The 22,488-nt window shown below is 52.6% G+C and overlaps 1 protein-coding gene across 2 annotated transcripts in view; it reads left to right on the top strand.

Moving 5' to 3' along the window:
- LOC144738065 (uncharacterized) overlaps positions 1-22,488 on the top strand; it is a 77,406-nt gene that overhangs the window by 5,541 nt on the left and 49,377 nt on the right. Inside the window, exon 1 of one of the 2 annotated variants that reach the window (XM_078620974.1) lies at positions 20,525-20,812. The exons of the other annotated variant lie outside the window; for it this stretch is intronic. Coding sequence (XP_078477100.1) covers positions 20,701-20,812 — 112 coding nt within the window. The 5' untranslated portion in view covers positions 20,525-20,700. Of the gene's footprint in view, positions 1-20,524; positions 20,813-22,488 lie in introns of those variants that run through there. 2 annotated transcript variants of the gene reach the window in all.

Here is a 22,488-nt window from a genome sequence, read left to right as displayed (position 1 = left end):
GGTGAGTAGTGAGTGGGAGTGGTGAGTCGTGAGGATGAGTGGTGAGGGTGAGTTGTGAGTGGTGAATGGTGAGAGTGAGTTGTGAGTGGTGAGGGAGAGTGGTGAGAGAGAGTGGTGAGGGTTAGTGGTGAGAGTGAGTGGTGAGGGTGTGTGGTGATTGGTGATTGGTGAGGGTGAGTGGTGAGGGTGAGTGGTGAGGGTGAGTGATGAGGGAGATTGGTGAGGGAGATTGGTGAGTTGTGAGGGTGAATGGTGAGGGTGAGTAGTGAGTGGGAGTGGTGAGGATGAGTGGTGAGGGTGAGTTGTGAGTGGTGAATGGTGTGGGTGAATGATGAGTACAGTCAATATGCACTGCTGTAATCATAGCAGGTACCACCACCACAATATGTACTGCTCTCATCAGAGCAGGTACCACCACCACCACCACAGTATGTACTGCTGTCATCATAGCAGGTACCACCACAGTATGTACTGCTGTCGTCATAGCAGGTGCCACCACACTCAGTATGTACTGCCGTTATCATACCAGATACCACCACCACAATATGTACTCCTCTCATCATAGCAGATACCACCACAGCAGTATGCACTGCTGTAATCATAGCAGGTTCCACCAAAATATGCACTGCTGTCATCATAACAGGTACCACCACAGCAGTATTCACTGCTGTAATCATAGCAGGTACCAACGCAGCAGTATGCACTGCTGTAATCATAGCAGGTACCACCAGTCAGAATGCACTGCTGTAGTGATATAAGCAGGTACCACCTCAATCGGTATGCACTTCTGTCATCATTGCAGGTACCATCAGTCAGTATGCTTTGCTGTTATCATTGCAGGTACCACCACAGCAGTTTGCACTGCTGTAATCATACAAGGCACCACCACAATATGCACTGCTGTAGTCATAGCAGGTATTCCACAGTCGGCATGCACTGCTGTTATAGCAGGTCCTACCATCACCAGTGAGTGGTTAGTGGTGAGTGTTGGTGTTGAGGGTGAGTGGTGAGGGTGAGTGGTGAATAGTAAGGGTGAGGGTGAGTGGTGAAGGTGTGTGGTGAGGTTGAGTGGTGAGTAGTAAGGGTGAGTGGTGAGGGTGAGTTGTAAGGGTGAGTGGTGAGGGTGAATGGTTAGGGTGAGTGGTGAGGGTGAGTGGTGAGGTTGAGTGGTGAGTGGTGAGCATGAGTGGTGAGCGTGTGTGGTGAGGGTGAGTGGGGAGGGTGAGTGCTGAGGGTGTTGTGAGAGTGAGTGGTGAGGGTGAGTGGTTAGGATTTGTGGTGATGGTGAGTGGTGAGGGTGAGTGTTTAGGGTGAGTGGTGAGTGGTTAGGGTGAGTAGTGAGGGTGAGTGGGGAGGGTGAGTGGTCAGTGGTGAGGGGTCAGGGTGAGTGGTGAGGGTGAGTGGTGAGGGTTAGTGGTGAGGGAGAGTGGTGAGGGTGAGAGGTGAGGGTGAATGGTGAGGGTGAGTGGTGAGGGTGAGTAGTGAGTGGTGAGGGTGAGTGGTAGGTTGTGAGGGTGAGTGGTGATTGGTGAGGGTGTGATTGGTGAGGATGAGTGGTGAGTAGTGAGGGTGAGTGGTGAGGGTGAGTGGTGAGGGTGAGTGGTGAGGGTGAGTGGGGAGGGTGAGTGGCGGTTGTGAGTGGTGATTAGTGAGGGGCGAGTGGTGAGGGTGAGGTTGAGTGGTGAAGGTGAGGTTGAGTGGTGAGGGTGAGTGGTGAGCGATGACGGTGAACAGTGAGGGTGAGTGGTGATTGGTGAGGGTGTGATTGGTGAGGATGAGTGGTGAGTGGTGAGGGTGAGTAGTGAGGGTGAGCGGTGAGGGTGAGTGGTTGTTGTGAGGGTGAGTGGTGAGAGTGAGTGGTGAGGGTGAGTGGTGAGCGTGAGTGGTGAGGGTGAGTGGTGATTGTTGAGGGTGTGATTGGTGAGGATGAGTGGTGAGGGTGAGTGGTGAGTGATGAGGGTGAGCAGTGAGGGTTAGTGGTGATTGGTGAGAGTGTGATTGGTGAGGATGAGTGGTGAGTGGTCAGGGTGAGTGGTGAGGGTGAGTGGTGAGGGTGAGTGGTGAGCGGTGAGGGTGAGTGGTTGTTGTGAGGGTAAGTGGTAAGGGTGAGTGGTGAGGGTGAGTGGCAGTTGTGAGTGGTGATGGGTGAGTGGTGAGCGGTGAGGGGTGAGTGGTGAGTGGTGAGCATGAGTGGTGTGGGTGAGTGGTGAGGGTGAGTGGTGAGGGTGAATGCTGAGTGGTGAGGGTGAGTGGTGAGAGAGTGGTTAGTTTTGAGGGTGAGTGGTGAGGTTGAGTGGTGAGGGTTAGTGGAGTGTGGTGAGTGGTGATTGGTCAGTGGTGATTGGTCAGGATGAATGGTGAGTAGTGAGGGTGAGGTTGAGTGGTGAGGGTGAGTGGTGAGGGTGAGTGGTGGTTGTGACGGTGAGTGGTGAGGGTGAGTGGTGAGGGTGAGTGGTGAGGCTGAATGGTGAGGGTGAATGGTGAGAGTGAGTTGTGAGTGGTGAGGGAGAGTGGTGAGGGAGAGTGCTGAGGGAGAGTGGTCAGGGTTAGTGGTGAGAGTGAGTGGTGAGGGTGTGTGGTGATTGGTGATTCGTGAGTGATGAGGGTGAGTGGTGAGGGTGAGTGGTGAGGGTGAGTGATGAGGGAGATTGGTGAGGGAGATTGGTGAGGGAGATTGGTGAGTGGTGAGTTGTGAGGGTAAATGGTGAGGGTGAGTTGTGAGTGGTGAATGGTGTGGGTGAATGATGAGTACAGTCAATATGCACTGCTGTAATCATAGCAGGTACCACCACCACAATATGTACTGCTCTCATCAGAGCAGGTACCACCACCACCACAGTATGTACTACTGTCATCATAGCAGGTACCACCACAGTATGTACTGCTGGCATCATAGCAGGTGCCACCACACTCGGTATGTACTGCTGTTATCATACCAGATACCACCACAATATGTACACCTCTCATCATAGCAGATACCACCACAGCAGTATGCACTGCTGTAATCATAGCAGGTTCCACCACAATATGCACTGCTGTCATCATAACTGGTACCAACACAGCAGTATGCACTGCTGTAATCATAACAGGTACCAACACAGCAGTATGCACTGCTGTAATCATAGCAGGTACCAACACAGCAGTATGCACTGCTGTAATCATAGCAGGTTCCACCACAATATGCACTGCTGTCATCATAACAGGTACCACCACAGCAGTATGCACTGCTGTAATCATAGCAGGTACCACCAGTCAGAATGCACTGCTGTAGTGATAGCAGGTACCACCTCAGTCGGTATGCACTTCTGTCATCATAGCAGGTACCATCAGTCAGTATGCTTTGCTGTTATCATTGCAGGTACCACCACAGCAGTATGCACTGCTGTAATCATAGCAGGTTCCACCAAAATATGCACTGCTGTCATCATAACAGGTACCACCACAGCAGTATTCACTGCTGTAATCATAGCAGGTACCAACACAGCAGTATGCACTGCTGTAATCATAGCAGGTACCACCAGTCAGAATGCACTGCTGTAGTGATATAAGCAGGTACCACCTCAATCGGTATGCACTTCTGTCATCATTGCAGGTACCATCAGTCAGTATGCTTTGCTGTTATCATTCCAGGTACCACCACAGCAGTTTGCACTGCTGTAATCATACAAGGCACCACCACAATATGCACTGCTGTAATCATAGCAGGTATTCCACAGTCGGCATGCACTGCTGTTATAGCAGGTCCTACCATCACCAGTGAGTGGTTAGTGGTGAGGGTTGGTGTTGAGGGTGAGTGGTGAGGGTGAGTGGTGAATAGTAAGGGTGAGTGGTGTGGGTGAGTGGTGAATGTGAGTGGTTAGGATTTGTGGTGATGGTGAGTGGTGAGGGTGAGTGGTGATCGTTGACGGTGAGTGATGTTGAGGGTGAGTGGTGAGGGTGAGTGGTGAATAGTAAGGGTGAGTGGTGAGGGTTAGTGGTGAGGGTGAGTGGTGAACATGAGTGGTGAGGGTAAGTGGTGATGGTGAGTAGTGATGGTGAGTGGTTAGGGGTGAGTAGTGAGGGTGAGTGGTGAGGGTGAGTGGTGAGGGTAAGGGTGAGTGGTGAGTGGTCAGTGGTGAGGTTGACTGGTGAGTAGGAAGTGTGAGTGGTGAGGGTGAGTGGTGGGTGATGAGTGGTGAGGGTGAGTGGTGAGGTTGACTGGTGAGTAGGGAGGGTGAGTGGTGAGTGGGGAGGGTGAGTGGTCAGGGGTGAGGGTTAGTGGTGAGGTTGAGTGGTGAGTAGGAAGGGTGAGTGGTGAGGGTAAGTGGGGAGGTTGAGTGGTCAGTGGTGAGGGGTCAGGGTGAGTAGTGAGGGTGAGTGGTGAGGGTTAGTGGTGAGGGTTAGTGGTGAGGGTGAGTGGTGAGGGTGAGTGGTGAGGGTGAGTGGTGAGCATGAGTGGTGAGCATGAGTGGTGAATGGTGAGGGTGAGTGGTGAGGGTTAGTGGTGATGGTGAGTGGTGAGGGGTGAGTGGTGATCGTGAGTGGTGAGTGGTAAGGGTGAGTGGCGAGGGTGAGTGGTGATGGTGAGGGGTGATGGTGAGGGTGAGTGGTGAGGTTGAGTGGTGAGTAGTAAGGGTGAGTGGTGAGGGTGAGGGTTAGTGGTGAGGGTGAGTGATAAGGGTGAGTGGTGAGGGTTAGTGGTGATGGTGAGTGGTTAGGGGTGAGTGGTGGGGATGAGTGGTGAATGGTTAGGGTGAGTGGTGAGGGTGAGTAGTGAGGTTGAGTGGTGAGGGTGATTAGTGAGTAGTGAGGGTGAGTGGTGAGGGTGAGTGTTGATGTTGAAGGTGAGTGGTTAGGGTGAGTGTTGATGTTGAGGGTGAGTGGTGAGGGTGAGTGGTGAATAGTATGGGTGAGTGGTGAGTGGTGAGGGTAAGAGGGTGAGTGGTGAGTGGTCAGTGGTGAGGTTGATTGGTGAGTAGGAAGGGTGAGTGGTGAGGGTGAGTGGTGGGTGGTGAGGGCGAGTGGTGAGGTTGAGTGGTGAGTAGTAAGGGTGAGTGGGGAGGGTGAGTGGTCAGTGGTGAGGGGTCAGGGTTAGTGGTGAGGGTGAGTGGTGAGGGTTAGTGGTGAGGGGTGATTGGTGGTGGTGAGGGTTGGTGTTGAGGGTGAGTGGTGAGGGTGAGTGGTGAATAGTAAGGGTGAGTGGTGTGGGTGAGTGGTGAATGTGTGTGGTGAGGTTGAGTGGTGAGTATTAAGGGTGAGTGGTGAGGGTGAGTGGTAAGGGTGAGTGGTGAGGGTGAATGGTTAGGGTGAGTGGTGAGGGTGAGTGGTGAGGTTGAGTGGTGAGTGGTGAGCGTGAGTGGTGAGCGTGTGTGGTGAGGGTGAGTGCTGAGGGTGTGGTGAGAGTGAGTGGTGAGGGTGAGTGGTGAAAGTGAGTGGTTAGGATTTGTGGTGATGGTGAGTGGTGAGGGTGAGTGGTGATCGTTGACGGTGAGTGATGTTGAGGGTGAGTGGTGAGGGTGAGTGGTGAATAGTAAGGGTGAGTGGTGAGGGTTAGTGGTGAGGGTGAGTGGTGAACATGAGTGGTGAGGGTAAGTGGTGATGGTGAGTAGTGATGGTGAGTGGTTAGGGGTGAGTAGTGAGGGTGAGTGGTGAGGGTGAGTGGTGAGGGTAAGGGTGAGTGGTGAGTGGTCAGTGGTGAGGTTGACTGGTGAGTAGGAAGTGTGAGTGGTGAGGGTGAGTGGTGGGTGATGAGTGGTGAGGGTGAGTGGTGAGGTTGACTGGTGAGTAGGGAGGGTGAGTGGTGAGTGGGGAGGGTGAGTGGTCAGGGGTGAGGGTTAGTGGTGAGGTTGAGTGGTGAGTAGGAAGGGTGAGTGGTGAGGGTAAGTGGGGAGGTTGAGTGGTCAGTGGTGAGGGGTCAGGGTGAGTAGTGAGGGTGAGTGGTGAGGGTTAGTGGTGAGGGTTAGTGGTGAGGGTGAGTGGTGAGGGTGAGTGGTGAGGGTGAGTGGTGAGCATGAGTGGTGAGCATGAGTGGTGAATGGTGAGGGTGAGTGGTGAGGGTTAGTGGTGATGGTGAGTGGTGAGGGGTGAGTGGTGATCGTGAGTGGTGAGTGGTAAGGGTGAGTGGCGAGGGTGAGTGGTGATGGTGAGGGGTGATGGTGAGGGTGAGTGGTGAGGTTGAGTGGTGAGTAGTAAGGGTGAGTGGTGAGGGTGAGGGTTAGTGGTGAGGGTGAGTGATAAGGGTGAGTGGTGAGGGTTAGTGGTGATGGTGAGTGGTTAGGGGTGAGTGGTGGGGATGAGTGGTGAATGGTTAGGGTGAGTGGTGAGGGTGAGTAGTGAGGTTGAGTGGTGAGGGTGATTAGTGAGTAGTGAGGGTGAGTGGTGAGGGTTAGTGTTGATGTTGAAGGTGAGTGGTTAGGGTGAGTGTTGATGTTGAGGGTGAGTGGTGAGGGTGAGTGGTGAATAGTATGGGTGAGTGGTGAGTGGTGAGGGTAAGAGGGTGAGTGGTGAGTGGTCAGTGGTGAGGTTGATTGGTGAGTAGGAAGGGTGAGTGGTGAGGGTGAGTGGTGGGTGGTGAGGGCGAGTGGTGAGGTTGAGTGGTGAGTAGTAAGGGTGAGTGGGGAGGGTGAGTGGTCAGTGGTGAGGGGTCAGGGTTAGTGGTGAGGGTGAGTGGTGAGGGTTAGTGGTGAGGGGTGATTGGTGGTGGTGAGGGTGAGTGGTGAGGGTGAGTGGTGAGCGTGAGTGGTAAGGGTGAGTGGTAAGGGTGAGTGGTGAGGGTGAGTGGTGAGTGGTGAGGGTGAGTGGTGATGGTGAGGGGTGAGTGGTGAGGGTGAGTGGTGAGTCGTAAGGGTGAGTGGTGAGGGTGAGGGGTGAGTAGTAAGGGTGAGTGGGGAGGGTGAGTGGTCAGTGGTGAGGGGTCAGGGTTAGTGGTGAGCGTGAGTGGTTAGGGTTTGTGGTGATGGTGAGTGGTGAGGGTGAGTGGTGAGGGTGGGCTTTGACAATGCCTTAGTATCTGTGTATATATGTAAGGTTATTAAGAAATATATTTTTCACCCGGGCAACGCCGGGTACTTCTGTTAGTTAATATATAAAAGTATCCGCGCGCTTGCGAGGGCTTTGGCTCTCAAACGGTGGGGTTTATATATACATTTTTTTGCCAGCCAGCATGCCCTAAGCCCCGCGGTGGGAATAGGCTATTCCTTTTTCACGTCTGTCACCTTACATTAGGTAATTAGCGATTTTGTGGGATTTTTCTCTATTTGATAGTAGGGTTTTACCCTTTTAACTGGTACAAAACTGACACCTTTATTCAAGGCATCATGTTTGCAATGACCACAACACAAGTTGTCAAAAAAGCAAACAAAAAGAAGCAACTCTGATAAGGATGATAATATGCACTGTCCTTGAAGTTGATTGGCCCACACCCGAGACGGCTTTCTTTAGAGCCTAGTCCCCATTGGTGTAGGGCCAGATGACACCAGAAGGCGTACAACTCAAACACAGTGCAATATCAGAGTATTGAGAGCTCGGGGTAAGCATTTACACTATGAGATCTCTTTTACCAGTGGCAAAATATGATAGTAGGTTTTTACCCTTTTAACTGGTACAAAACTGACACCTTTATTCAAGGCATCATGTTTGCAATGACCACAACACAAGTAGTCAAAAAAGCAAACAAAAAGAAGCAACTCTGATAAGGATGATAATATGCACTGTCCTTGAAGTTGATTGGCCCACACCCGAGACGGCTTTCTTTAGAGCCTAGTCCCCATTGGTGTAGGGCCAGATGACACCAGAAGGCGTACAACTCAAACACAGTGCAATATCAGAGTATTGAGAGCTCGGGGTAAGCATTTACACTATGAGATCTCTTTTACCAGTGGCAAAATACGATAGTAGGTTTTTACCCTTTTAACTGGTACAAAACTGACACCTTTATTCAATACTCTGATATTGCACTGTGTTTGAGTTGTACGCCTTCTGGTGTCATCTGGCCCTACACCAATGGGGACTAGGCTCTAAAGAAAGCCGTCTCGGGTGTGGGCCAATCAACTTCAAGGACAGTGCATATTATCATCCTTATCAGAGTTGCTTCTTTTTGTTTGCTTTTTTGACTACTTGTGTTGTGGTCATTGCAAACATGATGCCTTGAATAAAGGTGTCAGTTTTGTACCAGTTAAAAGGGTAAAAACCTACTATCATATTTTGCCACTGGTAAAAGAGATCTCATAGTGTAAATGCTTGCCCCGAGCTCTCAATACTCTGATATTGCACTGTGTTTGAGTTGTACGCCTTCTGGTGTCATCTGGCCCTACACCAATGGGGACTAGGCTCTAAAGAAAGCCGTCTCGGGTGTGGGCCAATCAACTTCAAGGACAGTGCATATTATCATCCTTATCAGAGTTGCTTCTTTTTGTTTGCTTTTTTGACTACTTGTGTTGTGGTCATTGCAAACATGATGCCTTGAATAAAGGTGTCAGTTTTGTACCAGTTAAAAGGGTAAAAACCTACTATCATATTTTTCCACTGGTAAAAGAGGTCTCATAGTGTAAATGCTTACCCCGAGCTCTCAATACTCTGATATTGCACTGTGTTTGAGTTGTACGCCTTCTGGTGTCATCTGGCCCTACACCAATGGGGACTAGGCTCTAAAGAAAGCCGTCTCGGGTGTGGGCCAATCAACTTCAAGGACAGTGCATATTATCATCCTTATCAGAGTTGCTTCTTTTTGTTTGCTTTTTTGACTACTTGTGTTGTGGTCATTGCAAACATGATGCCTTGAATAAAGGTGTCAGTTTTGTACCAGTTAAAAGGGTAAAAACCTACAATCATATTTTGCCACTGGTAAAAGAGATCTCATAGTGTAAATTTTTCTCTATTTATTTATTGCTCGACAACGACCGTACCAACTCACGCCAATTGCATGGGGGGGGGGGGGGGGGTGCGGACCCTGCCAAGTGATGTGGTTTCGGGTCGAGCTCACACCCGACATTTTCTTTTACACGTTTCACATGCTATAAATATACACATAACGCTGCGGCTATTTCTTAACAGTGTCATGTCCTGATAATTGTTTTTTTACCCTTCTATCTGGCAACAAAACTGACACCTTTTTACAAGGAGTCATGTTTGCATAGACCACAATACCTGCAGTCATAATACAAACAAAATACAACACTCTGATAATGTGCACTGTCCTTGAAGTTGATTGGTCCACACCCGAGACAGCTTTCCTTAGAGCCTAGTCTTACATGTGTAGGGCTGTTACGGGAGGGCTGTAAGTGCATACGATCCAATGGGTAACAAACACAGTGGGCGGAGTTACGGGAGTACACGGGGGGGGGTGCCCGCAGCGACGTCCGCATCAGGCAGCCTGGGGGGTTGTGATCCTGTTGGGGGGTATAAAGGGGGAGGACAAAGAGAGCTCGGGGCTCAGTCTGGGAACGAAGGAGGAAGAGTGAAGATCCTCTAGCTAGAGCCCTGGACTCCCCTCGACGCCGCCCTTGTCAGGGCTGCAGAGGAGCGAGCCAGAGGCGTGGTTCCGTGAACCAGGGTTAGACCCTGGGACTCCGGAGACCGTAGCCCGACTCACCAGTGTCGGGCCAGTTAGCCTCCCCTAGCTCGTTAGAGGAGGACTTGGGGATAGGTGAGATTAGCTAGGGGGTATCCCCAGTTATCCGGGTGAGGGGGCCGCTACCCCCTCTAGTGTTGTCCTGTACCGATAAGCTGAAAATAAATATACGTGTGCCTCAACCTGGGTGTCCAGCGTCTTCACCGGTACTTCATCTGGTGTCAGAAGTACTACGGACATGGAAACACGTCAGACAGCTCGAGCCAGAGTACCGGAGGAGGACACTGCTGAAGTCGTTGAGCCCGAGGCGGCTCACCAAGACATGGCGCAGCCGGGGGCCGACGCCTTCCTACCGGGGCATCGGCATGAAGAGGGGCCGCAGCCAGACGCGCTACGGCTGGCTCACGAGAGACTGGCGGAGCTACTGTACGCCGCTGCCGCCACGCTGGAAAACATCACGCGGCTGGGGGCTGGTGGTCCACCACGGGGCGAGGGGAGTCGTCAACCTGAGCGCCTTCCCGCCATTTCTGAAAACTCAAACTTTGAATTTCCCGCCATCGTCACGGCAGCTGCGGAGGGCGTGGCCGGGCTCAACCTTGGGTCCGACACCGCTCTCGCTGGGACAGCTGCGTCATCTCCAGCGGAGGGAGCGTCATCACATCCGCGACAGGCGATTCCATCTGCCATTCGCGCCGACGCACAGCCGAGTCCCGGGGATAGCAGCCTACAGACGTCCAAGGCGAACGCTGCGCTACAACAACGGCTGCCTCCGCTGAAAGAATTTGTTGGTGCAGAGGGCGACTGGGGCGGCTTCCAGCGACGCTTCATCGCCCACCAAGAAATGGCAAGGTGGTCCGACGATGAAGCCCTCTGCGCGCTGCCGGCGCTCCTCGACGCAGACGCGCTCGCCGCCCTCACATCGGCGCCGAAAGAGAAGCGGTCTACTCTGCCGAAAGCACTACAGCTGCTGGCCGGGGTCTATGGACCTTCAGCGGAATGCAGAGAGCGGTTCTACGAGCGCAAGCGGGGTGAGAAGGAGTCGCCCCTGGCATACAGGACGAGCCTCCTAGCGCTGGCTAAGACGGCTTTTCCCCGTATGGACGACGATGGCGTGGACGCGATGGTCACGGAGAAAATACTCCTCCTGGCAGACGACCTGGACATCGCTGTCGTCGCACAGGAGGACGCCGAGATGACCTCTCTTCAGGCGGCGCGCCTCCTTCACGCCAACCTTCTGTCCCTGCGGCGGAAAGCCAGCAGGGCATCGGCAGGGCGTGCGGTGGCTGCAGCCACCCTTCCGACGGAGGAGCTCTTCGCCGTCGACCATCGACGGCAACAGGCGCAAGAAGTACGGTCGGCCCGGGACGGGTCAAGCCGTTTCAACCGCCCGTCGTCTCCACCGGGGCTCCCGCGGTGTTTCAACTGCGGCGTCCGGGGCCACGTCGCCTCGGGGTGCCGCTCTCCTCGACAGCGCGGGACGACGGCTCGACGGGACGCCGGGCCTCCTCCTCCCAAGCTCCAGCAACATGACCCGGCGAGTCGCGGCACCACACATGTTTGGCCAAAGCACCTACCCGTTGCACGCTCTCGCACCACAACAAACGGGGGGCCGATGTCGCGTTGCGTGGGGCCAACGCGGATCACTGCGGGGACTCAAATCGAGCCCAAACAGTGGTCCGTGTTGGCCCATCGCGTGGTAGCCGCGTCGTCAGGGTCGTCGGCCGTAGTCGGACACATTGACGGGGTAGAAGTACGCATCTTGGTCGATACGGGGGCATCGGCGACAATCATTTCGGAATTAATTTACAATATTCTGCCCGTACAAAGCCGGCCTTTACTGCCGGTTAACGTCCCATTCTATGCCGCTAACGGGGGCTCTCTCGGCATCATGGGACAGATTCGAGCGCAAATTTCTATTGGGGACATCAAATTGTCGGGGCCGATTTTCGTTTCCTCCTCGCTGGCGGTTCCGTGCCTGCTGGGGACGGATTTCTTAGGTAAAATGCCCATTCGTATTTTGATCGACCAAGGATGCATTGAGCTTCCATCGGGGCGGCGCATGGCGTTCCTGCCATCCCCTGCGGCGGCTCGGTCGGCGTTCGCGACGGTACCGGCGTTCGTCGTTGAAACTGTTCGTGTGCCGCCGGGAGCTCAAATGCTAGTGCCTCTCAAACTTCGTAAGCCCTTCGCTAAGGGCATAGGGGATCAGGGTGTTTTGCTGGGACCGTCTAGGGCCGGGGTTAATGGGCCTCATTTGATTCCGGCCCAGACCGTCGTAAGAGGGGACGGGGACCCTTTCATCGCGGTCCTAAATGTGGGATCGCAGACGGTGGTGGTTCCTCAAGGGACGGTGCTCGCTCACGCGACGCCAGTGCCCTGCGAGGAACCTGTCGCGAACCACGTTGGCACTGCTTCCCGGATGCTCCCACATTCGGACAGCGATGAAGGGTGGATCGACGCGCTTTGTGCGGGATCGACGGACCTGACAAATTCAGAGCGCCAACAGCTTAGAACGCTACTGAGGGAATTTTCCGACGTTTTCAGTCGTGATAAATATGATTTGGGTTGCACTCACCTGCTGCGTCACCATATTGACACGGGTGACAGCGCGCCAATTCGCCAAAATCCGTTTCGGTTAAGTCCCGCCGAAAAGGACCATGTCAAATCGGCTGTTGATGACATGTTAGCCGCCGACATCATTTCTCCCTCCACCAGCCCGTGGGGAGCGCCGATCGTCCTGGTTAAAAAGCAGGACGGCTCGTTGCGGTTTTGCGTGGATTTTCGGCGCCTTAATAAAATTTCGGTTGCCGACGCATACCCGCTCCCACGGATGGACGAATCGCTGGACGCTTTGGCGGGAGCGCGATTCTTCTCCACACTAGATTTACTTTCGGGATTCTGGCAGCTTCCTCTGGACGATGATTCTAAACCTAAAACTGCTTTCCGTACACCGCACGGCCTGTTCCAATTCAACCGGTTGCCGATGGGCTTACACTCAGCGCCGGCAACTTTCCAGCGATTGATGGAATTGGTTTTGGCTGGATTGCAATGGGAATCGTGCCTGATTTATTTGGATGACGTTATTGTCTTTGGTAAAACTTTTGATGAACATCTCCAGAGGTTGCGGGCGGTTTTCCTAAAGATGCGGGCTGCTAATTTGAAATTTAAGCCCCAAAAATGCCATTTGTTACGCGAGTCGGTGCGTTATTTAGGGCACATCGTAGGGCGCTCGGGTATTGCTACCGATCCCGCCAAAACGCAGTGTGTCAGCTCCTGGCCGACTCCCACCTCGGTGGGAGAGGTCAGGAGTTTTATTGGCTTCGCATCATATTACCGACGCTTCGTCGCTAATTTTGCAACAATTGCCAAACCCCTACACGCGTTAACTTCTAAAGGGGTTCGGTTCCACTGGGGTCAGGATGAGGAAGCTGCTTTCTGCTCCCTTCGGGACGCGCTGGTGAAGGCTCCTCCCTTGATTTACCCAGATTTTTCGAGGCCGTTTTTGCTCGACACCGACGCGAGCAACACGGGTATTGGAGGCGTGCTTTCCCAGGTGGTTGACGGCGTGGAACGGGTGGTCGCGTACGGCAGTCGGGTGTTGTCTCCAACGGAGCAAAGATATTGTGTCACCCGTAGGGAACTGTTGGCAATTGTCTATTTCATCCAACAGTATCGCCCATATCTGTACGGTCGGCATTTCACCGTCCGCACAGATCATGCGGCACTGCAGTACGCCCTGAAGGTTCAACAGCCATCGGGACAATTGTCCCGATGGCTGGAGGTCCTCCAGGATTTCAGTTTTGAAACCACTTATCGTAAGGGCGTTCGCCACACCAACGCTGACGCTCTGTCACGGATGCCAACCGCCTCCGAATGCGCATGTCTCCTGGGGTCGGGGCGTTGCAAGCCAGTGGGGGACGTGATGGTTCCGGTCCTGGCGGCGGCCGCCGACGATGAAACGGTAGTCCCCATTGATATCGCCGAACAGGGGAGAGATTCCCTGCTTGGATTGCCCGTTGATGAATGGGGGCGCCTCCAGTTGGAGGATGCCTCCCTCCTCGCGTTGCGTCGTCGCGCCGGGGAGAGGGGGCGTGTGACGGGTCATGCCGACGCATGGGAAACCCATGCGGGCTTGCTTATGCATTGGGACGGGAAATCCCAGCGTCACCGGCTGGTGGTCCCTTCTGGCCTACGAGGTAAGGTGGTGTGGGCTGCTCATGAGCGCCTCCTCCACCTAGGTACCCAGAAAACACTCGCCTTGCTTCAGCTGAATTTTTTTTGGCCGGGTATGACAAGGGATGTCGCTGATCTGTTGGCGGCATGCCCTCAGTGTGCGCAGCGCAAACCACCGGCACGGGAGTCGAACCCGCCCTTACAATCCATCCAGGTCTCCAGAATAAATGAACTGGTCGCACTGGATATTCTGGGGCCATTCCCCGCCACCTCCAGGGGAAATAAATATTTGCTTACTGGGGTCGAATATTTTACGCGCTGGCCTATGGCCTGGCCCCTGGCGAATCAGTCGGCAGCAGCCATCGTCGACGCCTTTGTCCAAGGTTATGTCATGGACAAAGGTGCCCCGGAGCGGTTGTTGACCGACCAGGGTAGAAATTTTTCGGGGAAACTCCTAAAACAAGTCTGTGATCTCCTGGGAACGAAAAAAATTCGAACCTCCCCCTATCACCCGCAAACGGACGGGATGGTCGAGCGTCTGCATCGCACCATCACGTCTATGTTGTCGCAGCAAGTTTCGGACTCACAGGCTGATTGGGACTTACAAATTCAAGGGGTTCTAGCGGCATACAGATTGGCTCCCCATGCTGCGACGGGGTTTTCACCTTTCTTTCTTATGTATGGCCGCGAACCCGACCCACCTGTTCGGGCACAGTTGCAGATCCCCGTGCCGCTGGGCAAATCTAAATTGGACGATCACGTTAAATTTAACCTTGACAAACTGACTGAGGCGCGGGATGCGGCGAGGCTAAATTCTGACAGGCGTCAGAAGGCGAACGAGCGCCTCAGACTGGCTCGCGCGCACGTGCTGCAGTGGAAGCCGGGGGACAGGGCATGGCTGCACTGTCCCCAGGTACCACTCGCGACCTCCTCTAAACTCGTACGCCCGTGGCGGGGCCCCGTCGAGGTTATTGAGGTTTTGAGGCCTCAGTGCGTTCGAATCCAATGGGGGAGGCGCCGGTGGTTTGTACACCCCTCTAGGCTGAAGCCGTTTGTTGCGGTGCGGGGGCCCACGCCACGCACGCGAGGCCAAGCATGTGGGGGGTCGACCGACTCGGAGGGTCCGTCGCTGCTCTCGCCTGATGTGTTGCCGGCTGTCCCACCCACAGGTGCACCGGGAATGACGGGCTCACGCCCTGGAACCCCCACAGGTGATGCCGACAGTCGCGCGACTTCAATCGCGACCTCACCTCGCATGGGACAGCCGCCACCGGATGGTCCGCCGTCCGGGGTTGCCCCGTGTGACGGGCCTGCGGCAAGGACGCGCGCTAAAATGCGCAGACTCTTATAATATACAGCAGGAAGAAAAAGAAAAAAATTTATTTTCCTTCACGTGTCATGGTTACTGTATGCTGCGTCGGTGGTGTGCTCCTTGCACACTGAGTGTGTTGTGTTGTGTGGGCGCGGTGTGTGTGTTGTGGGTGCGTTGTGTGTCGTGGGTGTGCTGTGTGTGATGGGGGAGTTCCTGGCTAGTTGTACATACGTGCTTACGGATTTCGTATTTATGCGGGGGGGGGGTGCGTCGGACATTCCCTTCGGGGGTATGGTTGTTGTTCTTGTTGTTGTTCTTCTATTTGCATTTTGTTGAAAAAAATGAGGCACACACGGGGTCGAGGGGTAATTGTTCCTTTATTTGGAATTGTTGCAGCCGGGACGGCTGCGAGCTGTAATGGGGGGGGTGATGTAGGGCTGTTACGGGAGGGCTGTAAGTGCATACGATCCAATGGGTAACAAACACAGTGGGCGGAGTTACGGGAGTACACGGGGGGGGTGCCCGCAGCGACGTCCGCATCAGGCAGCCTGGGGGGTTGTGATCCTGTTGGGGGGTATAAAGGGGGAGGACAAAGAGAGCTCGGGGCTCAGTCTGGGAACGAAGGAGGAAGAGTGAAGATCCTCTAGCTAGAGCCCTGGACTCCCCTCGACGCCGCCCTTGTCAGGGCTGCAGAGGAGCGAGCCAGAGGCGTGGTTCCGTGAACCAGGGTTAGACCCTGGGACTCCGGAGACCGTAGCCCGACTCACCAGTGTCGGGCCAGTTAGCCTCCCCTAGCTCGTTAGAGGAGGACTTGGGGATAGGTGAGATTAGCTAGGGGGTATCCCCAGTTATCCGGGTGAGGGGGCCGCTACCCCCTCTAGTGTTGTCCTGTACCGATAAGCTGAAAATAAATATACGTGTGCCTCAACCTGGGTGTCCAGCGTCTTCACCGGTACTTCACATGGATTGGACCAGATGACGCCAAAAGGCGCACAACTCAAAGACAATGCACCATCAGAGTATGAGAGCTCGGGGGGTGAAACCAACAGCGAGAAAACCTAACTTCAAAATATAGAAAGTCTATGTGCGTTGGTGTGTTTATGTGTGTCAGTCAATGTGTGTGTGTACGTCCTTCATAGGTGCTCGCTAACAGCACTTGCCCCTACAGTCTATTAAGGCTATATGGGGGGATCTTTGTGTGTACGTCCATGTGTATGTGTGTGTCAGTCCATGTGTGTGTTAATTCTAGATTTGAAGCTTTCGTGACTGCAATGATTCATATTTTTAGGTTTTTTCGGTAAAGTCACGTAGGTAAAAAATTAAAATTAAAATTAATAGAAGTAAAAAAAAATCACGACGTTTCGGAGGCAACACAAGCTTCCGTCTTCAGGTGGAACCGTCACAGCCACGACAGCTGTATCAAGTAAATGAGAGATTACAGGAGATACCACTCCGTATATATATAATGGTTGAGGGGGGAAGGGCCAGGAACGGCACACTTTTTATTAATATGGTAAGGTGAGGCTTAAGACTTAGTGTGTTAGTCCACATGTGTAAGTCCATACATGTGTGCGTGTCACTCGATGTGTGTGTGTAAGTCAATGCGTTTGTCTGAGTTTATATGTGTGTGTAACTCCATGTGTGTGTATCTAAAGTATATGTCTGTGTGACAGTTCATATGTGTGTGTACGGCAATGTGTGTGTCACTATGTACAGTGAGAGAAAAAAGTATTTGATCCCCTGCTGATTTTGTACGTTTGCTCACTGACAAAGAAATTATCAGTCTATAATTTTAATGGTAGGTTTATTTGAACAGTGAAAGACAGAATAACAACAACAAAATCCAGAAAAACGCATGTCAAAAATGTTATCAATTGATTTGCATTTTAATGAGGGAAATAAGTATTTGACCCCTCTGCAAAACATGACTTAGTACTTGGTGGCAAAACCCTTGTTGGCAATCACTGAGGTCAGACGTTTCTTGTAGTTGGCCACCAGGTTTGCACACATCTCAGGAGGGATTTTGTCCCACACCTCTTTTCAGATCTTCTCCAAGTCATTAAGGTTTCGAGACTGACGTTTGGCAACTAGAACCTTCAGCTCCCTCCACAGATTTTCTATGGGATTAAGATCTGGAGACTGGCTAGGACACTCCAGGACCTTCATGTGCTTCTTCTTGAGCCACTCCTTTGTTGCCTTGGCCGTGTATTTTGGGTCATTGTCATGCTGGAATACCCATCCACGACCCATTTTCAATGCCCTGGCTGAGGGAAGGAGATTCTTACCAAAGATTTGACGGTACATGGCCCCGTCCATCGTCCCTTTGATGTGGTGAAGTTGTCCTGTCCCCTTATCAGAAAAACCCCCCCAAAGCATAATGTTTCCACCTCCATGTTTGACGGTGGGGATGGTGTTCTTGGGGTCATAGACAGCACTATGAGACATCTCCTTTACCAGTGGCAAAAAATAGTAATAGGTTTTTACCCCTTCAACTGGTACAAAACTGACACCTTTATACAAGGTATCATAGGCAGCATTCCTCCTCCTCCAAACACGGCGAGTTTAGTTGATGCCATAGAGCTCCATTTTGGTCTCATCTGACCACAACACTTTCACCCAGTTGTCCTCTGAATCATTCAGATGTTCATTGGCCAACTTCAGACGGGCATGTATATGTGCTTTCTTGAGCAGGGGGACCTTGCGGGCGCTGCAGGATTTCAGTCCTTCATGGCGTAGTGTGTTACCAACTGTTTCTTGGTGACTATGGTCCCAGTTGCCTTGAGATTATTGACAAGATCCTCCCGTGTAGTTCTGGGCTGATTCCTCACCGTTCTCATGATCATTGCAACTCCACGAAGTGAGATTTTGCATGGAGCCCCAGGCCGAGGGAGATTGACAGTTCTTTTGTGTTTCTTCCATTTGCGAATAATCGCACCAACTGTTGTCATCTCACCAAGCTGCTTGGCAATGGTCTTGTAGCCCATTCCAGCCTTGTGTAGGTCTACAATCTTGTCCCTGACATCCTTGGAGAGCTCTTTGGTCTTGGCCATGGTGGAGAGTTTGGAATCTGATTGATTGATTTCTTCTGTGTACAGGTGTCTTTTATACAGGTGTAGGACTCGTACTTCGGTTGTCTTTCTCGTTCCGTTTATTTGCACTTTAGAGTTCACACCTTCTCCTCATCACCGCTCCGTGTCTCCCCGTTCGCTCCATTATGCTATCCGCCATCAACGACACTCTATGTCTCTCCGTTCTCTCTCCTGCTCTCCCAAGGTCCGTTACTCCGCTGCTACCCTACTCTGTATCTCTCCGATGCACTGCTACCACTGCTACCGCTCACTGTGTTCTCTCTATCCACTGCTACCGTACTCTACGTTCTCTCTCTCCACTGCTACCGTACTGTCCTATCTCTCTCCACTGTTACCCTTATCGTATCTTCTCTACTCACTGCTGCTCCTCTCTTTCCCGGGCACCGATCACTCCAACTCCCACCAAGACTCCCGTCTCTCCATTACTCTGTTCTTTTATCCCCACACCATTCGGTCCCAATCAATTATCTCACCCCCCCCCCCCCCCGCTTCGCCACTCGCCCCCAGGTCCCCAGCCTCAAGTGATCTTGTTATTCCCGCCAGAGTGGCGCCGGTCATTAACTACTCACCCTCCAAACCAATCACCGGCCTGCGTCCTCGGTTACCCCTAACACCTGTCGCACCTCTTAACGACGTCTCCCTCACGCCCGACAACAACAATCCTGTCCTCAGATACCCCCACTGTACACTGCTCGCTTGCATAGCAACAGAACAACAGAACGCGTGGCGCGTCATATTTCAAGTCCTACACAGGTAACAAGCTGAGATTAGGAGCACTCCCTTTAAGAGATTAGGAGCACTCCCTTTAAGAGTGTGCTCCTAATCTCAGCTCGTTACCTGTATAAAAGACACCTGGGAGCCAGAAATCTTTCTGATTGAGAGGGGGTCAAATACTTATTTCCCTCATTAAAATGCAAATAAATTTATAACATTTTTGACATGCGTTTTTCTGGATTTAGTTGTTATTCTGTCTTTCACTGTTCAAATAAACCTACCATTAAAATTATAGACTGATCATTTCTTTGTCAGTGGGCAAACGTACAAAATCAGTAGGGAATCAAATACTTTTTTCCCCACTGTATGTATGTGTATAAGTCGCTGTATGTATGTACGTCGATATATGTGTGTAACTCCATGTGTGTGTATCTCAAGTGGATGTCTATGTGTGTGTGAGTCCATATGTGTGTGTGTAAGTCGATGTGTTTGTGTGTGTGAGTCGATATGTGCGTGTGTATGTCAGTCCATGTGCGTGTGTGTTTGTCGCTGTGTGTGCGTGGCTCCATGTTAGTCAGTGTAAGTCCATTTCTTTGCGTGTCTGTAGGTCCATGTGTGCGTGTTAGTCCATGTGTGTGCTTGATTCACCTGGTCAAGGCCTATGATACCATCAGTACGCATGGGCTCTGGGTAGTTCTTCGTGCTTACCGAGTCCCTGACCCACTGCTCACGATCCTTAAGGACCTTCATGATAGTGAGCAGCCCCGCGTCAAACTACGTGGCCGTGAGTCAGAGCCATTCCCTCTACACCTTGGGGTGCGACAGGGATGTCCTCTGGCTCCCACATTATTTTACATGTATTTGAACCACGTCGTTCGTCAAGCCTCCAATGGCTGTACTAGAATAATTCCCATCTGCTACAGATACAATGGGAGGCTGATCGATGCCCGGGTGCGGTCAAGGGATGGCTCCCTATTGGTCAACCACGTTATGTATGCCGACAACCTGGTAATTGCAGCTCACTCAGAGGAGGAGTTGGAGGCATTGATGCTGAAACTGGAGTGTGCCACTAAGAGGTGGTGCCTTACCATCAGCCCCACCAAAACGAAGCACCTGCGTATTTTGTACCATCGGACACTCCACCCCCACAAATCCCAATTGGTGATGGGCCAGTTGTGGAGAGTGTGGAGAGTTTCCCATACCTCATTGCCAGTGTGCTAATGACCAGCTCCGGTTTAACAGCAGAGGTCTCACTCCGAATCTGTCGAGCCACATTATCTTTTCATCGGTTGTGTAACGCTGTGTGGAAGCTACCTGGTCTATCACTCCGCACGAAGCTTCAGGTCTTCTCGGCCACGGTCATTCCCTCCCTTCTCTACGCTTGCGAAACTTGGACCCCCCAAATGGAACATCTTCACCGGTTAGAAACATTTAGTATGGCCTGCCTACGATCCATCCTGGGTTTAACCAGGCTGCATTGTGTGAGGAGCTCACAATACTTGAAAGATATGGACAAAGTCCCATCGGTGAGCTCCTCTGGCAGGCAAAGCTGCGTTGCCTGAGTCATGTAGCCCGCATGCCCAGCCACCGCATGCCTAAACAGCTTTTGTTCAGCCGGATCGAGGGGGCTAAATAGGCGCGGCACGGGCTAGAGAAGAGATGGAGTAATGTGGTACTGGAGGACGTGGAGCTCAGTGGACTTGCCGATGACTGGTATCAGCCGTGTCAAGATCGGCCTCTGTGGAGGAGGCTCCTGAAGGACGCTACTGGGCAGTTGCCCTCCAACAACAACAGAGGGCGGAGGAGCGACGCTCACAACAACGAGCGGAGCGCCGGGTGCCTAAAGCACAGCAAGTTGCCACAGTATGGGGCACAGGTGGTGCATCAGCCAGTCGTCTCAGTCAGTCGACCTGTGCCATCTGGGTCTGCCCCGTGACCTCCTGCCAGCAGGCGTTCGACACTTCACGTGGCCTCAAGGTGCACATATCCTGGTCACTTAGTGGCGAATGGCGGTTGTTGTTTTGTTAAGTCTATGTATGTATGTGTAATGTAGTAACTTGGCGGGAGACGACTTTACGGGTAGCACACTTTTATTAACACCAAATTTAGTTACACGTATGGCCACTGTAGCCTAAGCTGCGCGGGTTCCCCGGCTACACACCCACGGGCTCTTCCGCCCCGTAGCTTCTCGGGAAACCACCCCAACTGGGGTATCAGTCTCAACCCCTGGGTCCCACAGTCTTGCCCCACATGGACGTCAGACCGCGGGTCCCACAGTCTCGCCTCTGAGCCGCACAGGGCCCCGGCCCTTACAAGGACAGCGGGACTAGGGGTCCCAGGGCCCTATCTCTCCAACTCCGTCTTCGATCTTCACTGGTTAACAACTCCCCGAGTGCTCCCGCGCGTCCCCCTTTATAGTCCTCCGCTCCCGGGGGAGGCGGAGCCCATGCGGACGTCGCTGAGAGCACCCACCCCAGTTGCCCAATCACCACGCGCTGCCCCATGATCCTGTTTCCCATCTTGTGTCAGCGCACACAACCACGCACCACGCGCTGCCCCGTGATCCATCACTGTCAGCGCGCGTCACCGCTATACCATGCGATGTGACCACACCCGGCGCGCTCACACACGCGCCCCCGTTGTCAGCGCGTACCGCCACTACATATGTGTGAGTCGATATGTGTGTGTAACTCTGTGTGTGTGTGCGCGCGCGAGTCGATTTGTGTGTGTAACTTCATGTGTGCGTCTAAAGTCGATGTCTGTGTGGGAGTCCATATGTGTGTGTGTGTGCGTGTAAGTCCATGTGTTTCTATGTGTGTGGGTCGATGTCTGTGTGCAAGTCCATGTGTGTGTGTGTCTGCCTTTTTCGCCCGGGCAACTCCGGGTACTTACCGCTAGTACTCTATATCTCTACCCTCTATATTTAACACTGTAAATACACTATCTCTACCACTAGCTCTACCCTCAATCTCGAACACTTGCCCTACCTTTTGATTTAAAGCTTTCGTGACTGCAGGGATTAATATTCTTGGTTCTTTCGGTAAGTCACGTAGAAGGGAAATAATAAAATACAAATATATTATTGTTTTTATTGTTTTATATTTGTATTTTATTATTTCCCTTCTACGTGACTTTACCGAAAGAACCAAGAATATACTTGCCCTACCCTCCATCTCGAACACTAGCCCTACCCTCAATCTCTAACACTCTCACTAACCTATATCTCTAACACGAGCCCTACCCTACCTATATCTCCGTAGTGATTATTTTTTATTTCACTCGGACAACTACTTCTTTTCTCCTGCGTCACATTTATTTGAACAGAACTCCTCGCGTTCGACACCCCGTAACCCCGTCGTGATTTTTCCCACTTGCGCCGCTTCGCCCGCTTCGCCCGCTTCATTCTCTTTCACTCTCTCTCTTAGCCTCTCCACTGCTTGCCTGCTCTCTCACTCTCCTAGCCTCTCTACTGCTAGTCTGCTCTGACTCTCCTAGCCTATCTACTGCTAGTCTGCTTGCCCCGCTCCGCTGTCTCCTTCCGCTATACACTCTGCTAGCTTCTCCACTGCCAGCCTTCCGCTATGTACACACTGCTAGCTTCTCCACTGCTAGCCTTCCGCTACTTACTCTGCTAGATTTTCCACTGCTAGCCT

This window comes from Lampetra planeri, chromosome 77 (genome assembly GCF_965212315.1).
Source record: "Lampetra planeri chromosome 77, kcLamPlan1.2.h2, whole genome shotgun sequence".
NCBI classification, from domain to species: domain Eukaryota; kingdom Metazoa; phylum Chordata; class Hyperoartia; order Petromyzontiformes; family Petromyzontidae; genus Lampetra; species Lampetra planeri.
This window is presented reverse-complemented; position numbering and strand designations above follow the sequence as displayed.